The sequence below is a fragment of the Callorhinus ursinus genome, unplaced genomic scaffold (genome assembly GCF_003265705.2).
Source record: "Callorhinus ursinus isolate GAN/ISIS: 27379988/994484 unplaced genomic scaffold, GSC_fseal_2.0 scaffold2, whole genome shotgun sequence".
Taxonomy (NCBI): Eukaryota; Metazoa; Chordata; class Mammalia; order Carnivora; family Otariidae; genus Callorhinus; species Callorhinus ursinus.
The window spans coordinates 106986802-106999735 of record NW_027397064.1 but is presented as its reverse complement, the minus strand read 5'-3'; the positions used below and the strand labels follow the sequence as shown (position 1 = coordinate 106999735).

Genomic DNA, 12934 nt, shown 5'->3' with positions numbered 1-12934 from the left:
GTGTGTGTGTGTGTGTGTGTGTGTGTATACACACACATATATATATAATTCTACAGTGAACATGAATTATTTCTGTAATAATGAAATAGGATAAAGAAAACCTATTTTTTTTTTAATTTTTAAGTGAAGGTCAACTTAATTACATGGCTTAAAAAGCCAAGAGAGTAAGAGAAAGATAGAGAGAGAGAAGGAGGGAGAGAGAGAGAGTGAGTCCTGGCTCCCCTCAAGCATTTACTTTTGACTGAATCTCCTGAGGGTGGAGGCAAAGGGCGGGCATGAAAACAGCCACAGCAGCTGGCCAGACCAGGGGGCTCTGCAGGGTTAGGCAGGACTGCCAGGGGAGGAGTGTGAGGATTCCAGGTAGGGCAGCCATGCAAAGGTGGTCAGAGTGCCGGGAGCAGCACAGAGTCCCGTGGTGACAGGGGCAGTGCAGGGACCATTGGGTACCCAGCCCCTTGGGCTCGAGTGCACTGAGCCAGGCAGGGATGCAGGATGACCCTCTTGGGCCTGGCTGCTTTGCCTTCATGGATCCCTTCTCCCCCCAAAATATTAAAAGTTATTTTATAGTGGCATTGTTCTAAAGACAAATGTAATATTTAGTATGAAAAGTTCATTTGTTTTCCTTTTGATTTTAAAAGAAAACACATATTCTTGTGTATCTCTAAGAGCACCATGGGTCCTAACCACTTGCCTACTGTGCAGGTTAGCCCTGGCCGAGCCCTTCCTAGAAAAACCCCACTATCCAAGAGTGTGCGTGTGAGGGGTCAGCTGTGGCTCTCTGCAAGTCACGTTGGTTGCCTCTTGGGTTTCAGTATCATCATATGCAAAACAGAGATAAAAATACCTCCCGTAGGGTGGCTAGAGGGTGAAATGAGATAACATGTGGGAAGTGAAGCCTACTTTCTATCCTTTGAGTCAGGGAGATAGTCACCATAAGAGGAGAGTGTGTCAGGATAATTTACAGAATTTGTACAAAAGGAAAAGAAAAAAGATTATGAAATTAAAAAAAAAAAAAGGTTACTCAGGACTTTCAGCCATAGCTGAAATTAATTCACTAAAATGAGAATTTTTGTAGAAGCCGAAGGAGGGCAATGCAAATGACAAGTCAGTCTCAAGGTATGATCAGAGGAAGCACGGCCCAGGTTCCCTGCAGGAGATCAGGCGTGGGTTGTAGGCTGGAAAAGGGGGGTGGAGGGAGTCCTCCCAGGAGAGAGGGGAGCCCAAGCTTTAAGAAGCACCTGGCAGAGTCCTCGCTGTGAACCTGGATGAACGGTAACATGAGGAAAAGAAAGAAATGAGCCATGAGAGAAGGCATTGAATGGTGCTTGGTGGACCGGGCAGGGGGCTCCACGTGCACACAGGTAGGAGTGAACAGGGAGTGCAGGGCAGGTTGGGGACAGGCCAGTGGGCTGAGCCAAGAGGGGCTCTGAGTCCACTGGGCGGGGTGGGGGAAAGGTAAGGGATGTGAACATGGGGACCCACAGTACTCTGTGGGAACAGGCTTGGCTTGCATTGGTTGGACCTTCACATTCACTCATTCATTCATTCATTCATTCACTCACTCATTCAGTGTTTTTAAAGAGCCTGCTCTTCCCCATGGAGAACAAGACAGCTGAGCTCCTAGTGTTCAGGCGAGGCTGGGGCTCAGATGAGGCTAAGGGAACAAGGATAGTCCCCCCAGGTACCATGTAAGGAAACTGACTTGTAGAGGTAAGAAGTTTGCTGGAGCCACAGCTGGTGTGAGAGGTCACAGTGGCCTGCGTGCGTTCTCTGGGCTGCCTACCCCTGCCAACTGCACTCCCTCTGATAGAAGCATCAAGGAGCCCCTGTATTAGGGGGGCACTCACAGCTCAGAAGGGAGTAGCCTGCCAGAGCTATTGCAGACTTGGGCAGACTGGCCATCCCATCCTTGGGTGCTATGTTCAGTAAACATAGGGACAGAGACTGGGCAGGGGGTAGTGAGCCAGCATTCACTTAGGACACATGCAAGTACTCAGTAAGTGGCAGAGATGAACATGTACCAAGTACTATACTAGGAATTTTATCTAGGATAATACATTTAATCCTCAGAACAAACCCCTGAGGTAGAAATGATTATTATCCCCATTTAATGGATCAAGACTAGCTGTAGAATTTATTGGGGCCTAGTGCAAAATGAAAACAGGGGCTCATTTACAAAAATTAAGAATTTCAAGACAGTGATTGCAGAGCATTAACAGAGTGCATGTGGGGCCCTCCAAGGGTGGGGGTCCTGTGTGACTGCATAGGACAAAGCCAGCCCTGTCCTGGAGGATGAACTGAGATGCAGGAGGCCCAGCAACACGTTCAAGGCCATAGGCAGGTCAGAACGGGTTCAGACTCACACCCAAATCTTTGAAATGTAAAGCTGGTGGTCTGACCTCTTCATCACTAGCAAACTGGTGCAAAGTGAATTTGAGCTAAATGGTTTTAAAAAATATGGAAGGGGAACCTGAACATGAAGCCTGTGCTTGCTGAAGGTGGTGTGCATGGTTCTAGCGTTTGGTAAGTCTCTCAAGAGAAAGTACCATTTCACAGTCAGTAGACTTTGCTGCCTGGTGAATACAGCAATCACAGACTGGGGCCCAAAACAAAAGGCAGGCAGGCAGGACTGCATTATCTGGTTTTGATTTAGCAAACCATAATGTCCTTCACTCTAAGACTTGGGTGAGATTATATGTGCCCACAGCTAAGATGTGAAGCTTCTGCATTTCAGGAGAAAATTTTTCCAAGGGGGAGAAATGGCAGTGCTGGGGCCTGGAGTTGGCTGACAGCTGCATACTTAAACCCCTCTTAAAAATGAGCATTGTATGCAGGAGAAGGGGGAGCAAGGGGCTCTGGCTGTCTGTGTTCTCTACAAGTGATGTGCTAGTCAGAGCTTCACATTTGAAGTGGAGGTAAAAGGCCTCCATCAGGGTGAGAAGGGTGCAGGAGATGACCTGGTAGCCTTGCCCAGGGTCTGCCCCCACGGATACCCTGAAGGGCTAGCTTCCCCTTTAGGGACCTGGAAGGACTTTGGGGTGTTTTCCATTGAGCCCCAAATAGTATGTTACCCACAACGTTCTGGCAATAAGAGAAAGAAGGTATGGCTTTACCTACAGAAGGACTTTGCTAGAGAAGCAGAAACAAGAGAGAATATAATAAAGTCTCATAAAGAGCTATTAATCGTAGTTGTTTTAAATTTCCAGTCTGGTAATTCCCTGCCATAGCTGGTTCTGATGCTTGCTCTCTCTGTCTCTTCAAATTGTAGTTTTTGCCTTGTAGTGCGCCTTGTAATTTTGTTGACAGACAAGATGTAGTGTGTAAAAGGAACTGCAGTGATGTGGTGGTGGGGTGGTGGGGAAAGTAGGCATCCCTTAGCCCTATGAGCAGGTCTCTGTCTTTCAGTGAGCCTGTGCCTCTGGACTGTGAACTTCATGAGTGTTTCTATTCTTTTTTTCACCCCTTATGTGGGACAGGATGGGTAGGATGGGCTGAAGTTGGGTAAATCTCTTCCTCCAGGTGAGATAGGTTCTGATAATACCCCAAGAGATTAGGCTCAGGTTAACAGCAATTGACCTTGAACAATGTAGGGGGTTAGAGATGCTAACCCCACCCCTACTCTCACAAACAGCTGAAAATCCACGTATAATTTGTGACTCTTCCCAAAACTTAACTAATAGCCTACTGTGGACCAGAAGCCTTACCAAAGACATAAACAGTCCATTAACATATTTTGTATGTTATATATATTATATACTGTTTCCTTACAATGAAGTATGCTAGAGCAAAGATAATGTTATTAAGAAAATCTTAAGAGAAAATACATTTACAGCACTGTACTGTATTTACTGAAAAAAATCCACGTATAAGTGGACCCACATGGTTCACCCCCCTGTTGTCCAAGGGTAGCTTCCACTGAGGCAGGCCTTGTTCAGAACAGGTGCTCTGGTCTATTTCAAGATACATCCCTTTTCCTTCTCCTGCTGGAAGCTTGAGGGGATTTTCCCCTGATAAATACTGTGGGAACCAGGTTGAGCTCTAGGAGGTAAATCTCACAGTGCTGTGGGGGTTCCCTATGACCTGCTCCTCCTGGAGTTTCTAACTATCAGCGTCGTCCACACAGCAATTCAGTCAGCCTCAGAGTCACTAATGAGAAGGGGTGAAGATGTGGGGTCAGGAGAAAGGGCAGGTCGCAGTGCCAGGAAGGTGGGCCATGAGTCCTACTCTGCTGCTGTCGCCCGGGCAACAAGGGCTGTGGGTTGGTGACAAACCCGCACATTCTCTGGGGGAGTCATGCAAAGGCCCTGCTGAGCCCACCCAGGCTGTGATAGAAACCAGTGTCTTGGGCTCGGCTCCTGCTGTCACGAAAGAAAACCCACACTTGTCCACATATGCCATGGCTACGATTTTGCACACTATTTGTACTGGAAGAATGTACAAAAATGAAAATGCCTAATAACAAAGGGCAGGAGCGAGCACTCCCTCAGAAGTTCAGATTACATGAAGATCCCAAGAAAACCCTAGGCAAAGATGTTGGGGTGTCCGGGGAGAATTTGAAATAAGAATCAGTGCGGGAGTGGGAAACAGCGAGGTGGTGAGTGCTGGGGCCAGCAGCCCTGGTCTTAGAGTTTGTTTTGTTTTGACTTTCTGTGCATTTTAACTTATTATTCACTGACCTCTATGTATATGCCAAATTCTGGACTAGGAGCTACTGAGTGTATGATTTTTTTTTTAATTTGATTTCATATGGATTTTTTTTTAGATTTTATTTATTTATTCATGAGAGACAGAGAGAGAGAGAGAGAGAGAGGCAGAGGGAGAAGCAGGCTCCCAAGGAGCAGGGAGCCTGATGCGGGACTTGATCCCAAGACCCTGGGATCATGACCTGAGCCGAAGGCAGACGCTTAACCATCTGAGCCACCCAGGCGCCCGAGTGTACGATTTTTAAAAGGTGTTTCTAGCGTGTGGAATGGACACAGGCCTGGGAGCATTCACCTCTCTGTGCCAGACCCCAAGGAGGGGGCAGGCGGGGTTATGGAGTCCCTTGGGAGGTCAGGATTTCCAGGAAAGGGACAAACCCAGGAATTTGTTGGGGCCGCAGTGTCCTCAGGGCCACAGTGGGTGGTTTTCTAGTGTTCAGGGAGGGCCCAGGGAGCTTCAGGGGAATGACGCAGGCCTTAAGAGATGAGCAGGAGTGAGGCAGGCAGGCAGTGTGTGTATGTGAGTGTGAACATGAGTGTGTATGTGTGCATGCATATGTGTGTGCAGGAGTACCCAGAGAGCACTGGAGGTGAAGCTGGAGAGGCAGAGCAGTCCTGGGCATCAGGAAAGGCCATAACAGAAGGCTCTAGGGGATAGCCTTAGCAGGCTGTGGAAGGCATGATGAAGGGCAGCTGCTGGCCTGGTGTGGGTCAGGCCCAAACACAAACAGTGGGCAGTGGTACACTGAGGTCGGAACTCAGGCCTGGCTGAGGAACCGTGGGGTGGTTGGTAGGTTCTGAAGATCTGTGCCACACACAGTTCCTCTGTGTACAAAGCTACAGTGTAATTTCCCAGGCACAGCCCCCTTGGTGCTGGGTGGCAGAATGCCCTGTCCACATGTACCCTAAGCACCCCTCAGCTGGCCTCTGCTGGCTCTGGGGTCTGACAGCCTATGTCCAGAGCCCTGTGCCCTCAGTGCCTGGGAGCCCTGCGATAAGCCTCCCCTGAGCCTCCAGTGTTTCCTCTGCAAAACAGTTAAGAAAATGCCCATGGGACCAGGCTGTGGAGAGGTGACCCACGCAAGGCCCTACTAAAGGGCTTGGCATATAGTAATTGATATTCTTACTATAGTACCAAAAGCAAAAACAGCAGCTGTCTGTAAGGGAGACTCTAGAGATTAGCAGCACCCGCAGGCCAGGTTTGCTTTGATAAATTCTGTTAACAACAACAGCCACAGATACCACTATTCCTGGGCATGATGCCAAGCCCTTATTCTCTTGTTCATCACATGACTCCTGGGAAGTAGCTGTTATTATTCCTACTTTCAGATGAGAAAACTGAGGCTCTGACATATTGTGTACCTCCTCAAAGCCTGCAAGTGTTGGAGGTGGGACCAAACCCAGGTCTGACTCCACAGTTCTGACTGCAGGGCTCAAGTCCTGCTCTGCCTCCAAGTCACTATAAGAGAGAGGACACTTCATAAACTCCTTCCCTGGGCGTGGGGGACCTCATAGGAAATGGGCAAAGGCCATGAACAGGTACTTCTCAGAAAAAGGAATACAATATGTTGTGGAGGTATGAAAACATGCACAACCTCCTCTTTCTCTCAAATAAATAAATAAATAAATAATAAAATCTTTAAAATGGGGGGGCACTGGGTGGCTCAGTCAGTTAAGTGTCCGACTCTCGATTTGGCTCAGATCACAATCTCAGGGTCATGAGATTGAGCCCCATGTTGGGCTCAGAGTGGAGTCTGCTTGTCCCTCTCCCTCTATTCTTCCCGCTGCTCATGCTCTCTCTCTCTCAGATAAATAGATAAATAAAATCTTTAGAAAACAAACAAACAGAAACCATGCACAACCTCACTTATAATTACAGAGGCACATTCAGAAGTGACAACATGTTTTACTTATCAGATTTGCTAAGATGTGAACTGACCAGTATGAATGAGGGTGTGAGGAAAGAATGACTTCCATTAGCTACTGGTGGGTGTTAGAAATTCATGTAACCTTTTAGAGGGCAATATTTTAGTACCTACCAACATTTTAAATGTTCACACTTTGTCCCAGAAATTAAATGTGTGTGTGTGTGTGTATTTATCCTAATCATATACAAACACATATATTTACACATATATGTGTAATCACATAAACCCTACTCAACGGGTTATAATGGCAGCACCATGTCTGGTTTTAAAAAAATCAAAGAAAGACTGTCCACAATCTAAATGTCCATTGGTGAAAGAACTGGTTAAATAAAATAACCAATTCATTCATATATTCATACAATTCATACTATGCATGTAGCCCTGAGAAGAATGGGTTAGTCTACATGTGATGATTAATTATAATATTCAGCATATATTCTTATGAAAAAAAGCAAGATGAAGTAGGATATATAAAATAAGTTTCATTTTATAAAACAAAAAGTAATTGTATATACATATGATACTTCTAGTAGGCTTCTCATAAATCAATAAATTGCTCTCGAGGTGGGATGGTATTTTTCTCTTTCCTATTATTAACTCTTGATTCATTGTTCAAATTTGTTTTTAGCTTGTGCTTGTTGGGCCCATTTTGTTCACAATCTCTGGAAGGCGCTTTGGTTGGGGCCGCAGAAGGCCATTTGATATATGTATGTATATCTGCCATTCAAAGAGGGAAACTGATTTGGCTTGCCAACCTCCCCCAGCTGCCTCTTCCTTCTCATTGTAGATGGGCTGATGCGCTTCCACTGCAAACACAGAATGCCTCTTATCCCATACCCCTCTGTTTCCCAGGGTGCGCTGCAAGTCCCCAGAAATAGTTGTCCAACCATGGTCACCCTTGGAAAGGTCCAGCTGCTGATGGTGCCAATGCCATGTGACTCCTACTGCCTTGGATATCTGGAAGTGTTGAGCAATGGTTGAGATGGAATTTCATTTGGCACTTAATGCAATCCTTTCGTCTTCTGCCAGAGGCAGTGAAATCTATATAAAGTTGACAAACCTGACCGTCTCCTCACTGAGCATTGACCCCTTCCATCCAAGGGCAAGGCAGTGGATTTCTGCACATGACTCATTTGCAGTACCTGTGGCATTTGGGCTTATGGGAGTTGGTTGAGGCCAGAGGGGTAGGGCAGGCCTGGTGGGGCAGGAAGAGAGGGTCCTCTCCATTCCAACCTCTGCTTCTGAGAAGCAGTGATGTAAACTGAGACAGGATATAGACACATCCTGCCTGAGTTAACAGCAAGAAAGAGGGCCCCAGAGTTCTCTTACAGCAAAGAGCCTGCAATAAATCAAGTCCTAAGGGTAATCTAGAATGGTATGCAAGTGAGGGCTGTATCCCTCTGAGCTCTGGAAGGGAAGTGTCTGCAGCCATTGGTCAAGGTCTGAAACCTGAATCTTAGAGAACTGCCCGAGAGTGGGGGCAGGGGCAGGGCTCCTGGTGAGCAAGCTTGTCCTTTCCAGACAGGAATGGCAGCAGGCCTGTACTTCCCCAGCGCCTGTACTGGAATGATTACCGTGGCTTTGCCCTTCAACCCTGGCCCGGACACACACCTCTACGTTCACTAGTGTCTGATTCACACACTCACAGAAACTCACATGCAAGCACTCATGCACATGAGCTTCCGGACCCAGTCTAGTGTAAAATGAAAACAAAGATGCCTGACATTTATTGAGCCCTTAGTATGTGTCAATTTCTGTGCTGAGCCATTTACAAACTCTTAATTCTCACAGCCCAAAGAGAAATACCCTATCACTCCCATTTTGCAGACGATGAAGCTGGCGCTAAGGGAGAGGCTAGCTTGTCGCAGGCCCCTGGCTAATAGGTGGCACCGCTGATCCCACAGCAGGCAGCGGGGCTCTCACTCCAGGACTCCTGTCCTCCTGCATCCCAGACTAGCTGAGCACCCTCCCGGGCACATGCGTGGCTCTGCACACACAGGCACCTAGCCACAGTCCACTATGCTTAAGTTCCTCTGCTGAGGCCACACAACCACCTGGATTTTAAAGACCTGTAAACGAGTGGGTGTCTCCAGTACCCTTATTATTATATTAATTACTTAACACGATTTCGCTATAGACTCAGAATGTCTCCCGTCTGACAGTTTCTAATGACCAGATCTAGCCAGGGTGGGGATAGAAGGGATGAACATTCACTGTTTTAAAAAGGAAATCTTAGTTTTTTTTTTTTTATTGCAAAAGCCCACTGGCAGAGGAGGGGCCGGGGGAGGCCCCGCAAAGTTTCCCAACATCCTCACAAAGAAGCTCAGGGTATACGATTTCCCGTCAGCAGGAAAGCATGTGCCGTCTTAAAAAGAAAGAGGAATTACAACGGCCCAAAGGGTCAAAGCCTTGAGCCTATGCCTCCGCCATGTGTGTGTCCCTCCCCGCGGCCGGGAGAGCGAGTCAGGGCAACAGCGGAGTTTACTGAAGTTTACTCCGAACCCGTCCCCGAGCCCTGGGCGGCCGAGCAAACAGCGCGCGACGTCCCCTCCCTCCTAGTAAGTCCCTCACTTACTAGTCTAGGGGACAGTTTCTGCGGCAGATACTCGGCGGCCACCGCACAAAGACGTAGAGAGCCGGCGGCGGTGGCCGGGCGGCCCCTCCAGGCCCCGGGGGTGCAGAGCCAGGCCGGGCTCGGGGGCTCCGGCCACGACCCGGCGACGCCGCGGGGCCCGGGCTGAGGTCCCGCCGCTGAGCCCGAGCTCCTGGCCCCCGTGGGCCCGGGCAGGCATGGGGCCCCAGGAACCCCGCGGATGGTGGACCCCCGCGGGCTGCGGGTACTCACCGAGGCGGGGCCGCGACGTGCCATTGACGCTGTTCATCGCCGACGGGTGTGGGGCGCCGGCCGGACCGGGGGCCGAGGGGGCAGCGGAGCGGGGGCGAGGGTCGCGCCGGCCTGCTGCTGACCCTCAGCCGCGGGGAGGAAGCGGCACCTGTGTCACGCTCCTCCGGCGCGGGCCGAGGGGAGGGGCTCTGGCTCGAGATAGGCAGACTTCATTTATTTTTTTTCTGCAGACTTGGCTGGTGGGGTTTCCACCCTTTTCTTTTTTCTTTTTTTTTTTTAAACACACACACCCGCCCACATCTGAACTCTTCTCTGTTCCAACTTTCCTGCGCAAGAATCACATTTTTCTAACTACGTTTCTGTTTCCATCTGCAGCTACCAGACTCAGAGGTTGTGGTGGAGAATTCCCCTGCGTGTGGACTGAAAAACTCCCACATGGAACATGATGGCCTGGCCCAGCACTGTCAGGGCCGGGGACCAGAGACAGACCTGCGTTTGAATCTTGGCTGGCTGCTCTGCCACTCCATAGCAGGATGGCCTCTCAGAGCTGAGGGGCATTGGTGGCCTGGGAAGTCCCTGCATGACTGGCCCCTCAAGGGCGCAGTCCCAGTCCGTGGGCTAATGTTTGGAAAAGATTCTTAGAAACAGGGATTGCTTGGACAAAGGCCATGTGATTTATTTGGATCACTTCTGTCTGAGGTTTCCAGACATTGCAGAGTTTGTAAAGGCTTCACTTAACTTAGGCAATTAAAAACTTGAAGCAGATTTTGACATTCTGGTTAGTTAGAGTCTACCTACATCACCCAGAAAGAATGTTATGTTATAGGTTGCATTTTATCTCTCCCTTCTCCCCACAAGAGAGAAGGGCAGGGAATTTGAGACCATGTCACCCTTGTTTTAAATCTCAGACCCAAGAGACAACCTGCACTTCTCATGTCTGATGGCTGGCCCTTCCTGTGGGGCTTTTCACTGTTGTTTACTTGACAGTACTAGGGTGCACTGCTGTGACACCCTCCCGGCTTCTCCCATTAAGGTTGCTCTGCTGCAGTCCCGGGGCCCCATTCCAGATGTCTGCACAGTGTGTGTGCCCTTGGGAATTCCATCCAGGTTGAACACAATGTAAGGCTGCCCCCTGGAGGTGTGCAGTGCAGACACCTTTACCAATTCAGTGTGGGCTGGACCAACTCCAGGCATTATTATTATTAGGACTGCCTGTTTGACACAGTGGGCAAGTGTTCATAATTCTCTTTAGTTAATGAAGAAACTCACACTGCTTATCAATCTTTAGTGAAACTCCCATGCTGGGCATATACATGTCGATGTGAAGGGAACTATTCACAGAACGCTGTTGGCCATGTGTGGAAACTTTTGAGTCTCCATTTCTTCGCTTAGAAAATGGGGACAAGAACACTTGCATTCCAGAGTTTTACAGAAGCAATGTCTGTAAAATAACAGTAGGACAGAACAGGCATTTACTAGAAACTAGCAACAGTTCGGCGTTTTGTTTTGTAATACATATAGGTCCATGTTGGCTAATAGTATCCCCCGTATTCAGAGTTCATAAATTAAACAACTTCAATTATCTGAAATGCAGCTGGGGAGCTGGAAGGAAGCTAAAAGAGCCCATAGGTAACCAAAGAACAGGTCCCCAGATCATTGCACCTCACTTATGGGAAGACTTCTGAAGGATCATTGACAGCCAACTGGCCTTAACGTTTGCTTATGTCATTTCCCAAGGTAGGACAGGTTAAAAACACCAGAATGTAACAAGAATTCCTTACAAGGAGGAAGCCAAACAACTAACTAAAGAAAGGTAGAAAGCTCCACAAACTATAAGGTCAGATACAAAAGCAAAGTAGCATTTATTACACAACTAAAGCTTCTTGGATCCAGCCATGGGTGGAGGATGTGATTGCACCATAGGCTGGCAAGGAACCAAGGCATTGGGACTCCATCTGGGTTTGAATCTTCACTGCCTTCCATGGGGCTGACCATCGGCATTTTATTTAACTTCTCTGAGCCTCAATTTTCTCATCTGTGAAACTGGAACAATCTGCAAAGTTAGGTTGCCGTGACTAATATCTTAGAAATAATGTGACAATACAATGTCTTCCTCAGCAAATAAGTTAAAGATATTAAGTTTAAGTTATTGAAGAGATTGGTCCCCTCCCCCCGATGGACACACATAGAGTAAGGACCCCAGGCCATTCTGAAAAGAAGATAAATAATGTTTAATGGTGAGTTGTCGTTTAGCTAGCAGGGACATGTTTGATATATTTTAAAAGATTTAACCATGGAGGTGTCTAATTTTAAAGAAATGAGGAATATTTTAGGAAGGCAGGATAATTATATGAAAAATTCGATTATATGGTAAAGGTCTGATGTTAGGTCACAGAAATACAGTGTGTCTTTCTGTGCTGGATATTTATTAATGGAGTAGCAAGAACTCAGCTATATCTTATAACAATAAAACTGTTATCTTATTTAATTCTCATAAATACCATCAAAGAGGATATTGCAAAGGGCCCATTTTAAAAGTGAGAAAACGGAGGTTGGGAGCAGTGATAAGAATTTGTCTGAGGTAGTGCAACCAGGACTGGGACTCAGTTCTGGCAGCCTTAGTAATATGTGCAGGATGTGGCTGGGGTAAGCTGCTGAGCTCCTCCAGAGTGAGAGGGTGTGATGGAGTCCCAGAGGGGAATTTTTGCTTCCTTCCCAGAACTATATAGAGCAGGCTTTGCCCATGGCAGGGGCATCCCTGCCTGCTTTATCCCCACCCAAACGAACACACACTCAGTGCTGGTTCCTTCTTGGAGGGGCCCTACTGCAGTCCCTGTCTGTGAGCTCTTACAGATAGAGGCAGGCAGATTCTATTTGGGTCCTTTAAAATTTCTAATTAAAAGTTTGGCCCTGTATCAAAGTGATAGATGTTCTTTGTGTTAAAAAAAAAAAAAGTAACAGAGAGGTTAAAAAAAAAATCTCAAACTCTAACAATTGCTCATAATATCTAGCACATTGAGGTATATTTATTTCTAGTCTCTTACACGTTTGTGGACATTTGCTTTATACTACTGAGATGTTACTGATTATGTGATTTTAAGTGCTGAGTTTTCACTACCAAACATTATGCCATGACCATTTTCCCATATAAAAGTACAAAGCTCTTTAATTTGTTTAATTACTAAGTTGCTTCCTTTTCTTTGCTGTGATAAACCATATGAACATAAATATCTGCCTTTCGTATTTTTCCCCCAAAGATTTTATTTATTTATTTGAGAGGGAGACAGAGGTAGCGAGAGAGAGCGTGAGCAAAGGAGAGGGAGAAGCAGACTCCCTGACTGACACAGGGCTTGATCCCAAGACCCTGGGATCATGACCTGAGTGGAAAGCAGATGCTTAACCTACTGAGCCAACCAGCCACCCTGGCCCTGCCTTTCATATTTTTTCCTTAGCTTGTATCC

General features: G+C 47.3%; 1 protein-coding gene and 1 long non-coding RNA gene across 2 annotated transcripts in view; one reads left to right on the top strand and one right to left on the bottom strand.

Annotated features, from left to right (window-relative positions):
• GYPC (glycophorin C (Gerbich blood group)) overlaps positions 1-9831 on the bottom strand; it is a 43427-nt gene extending 33596 nt beyond the window's left edge. Inside the window, exon 1 of the mRNA XM_025857661.2 lies at positions 9474-9831. Within this exon, the coding sequence (XP_025713446.1) occupies positions 9474-9510 (37 nt within the window). The 5' untranslated portion in view covers positions 9511-9831. The remainder of the gene's footprint in view (positions 1-9473) is intronic.
• LOC141371234 (uncharacterized) lies at positions 8991-12701 on the top strand. Its single transcript, XR_012376025.1, has 2 exons — positions 8991-9186; positions 9849-12701. It is a non-coding gene; the product is annotated as an uncharacterized lncRNA (long non-coding RNA).
• Positions 12702-12934: the final 233 nt, after the last annotated feature.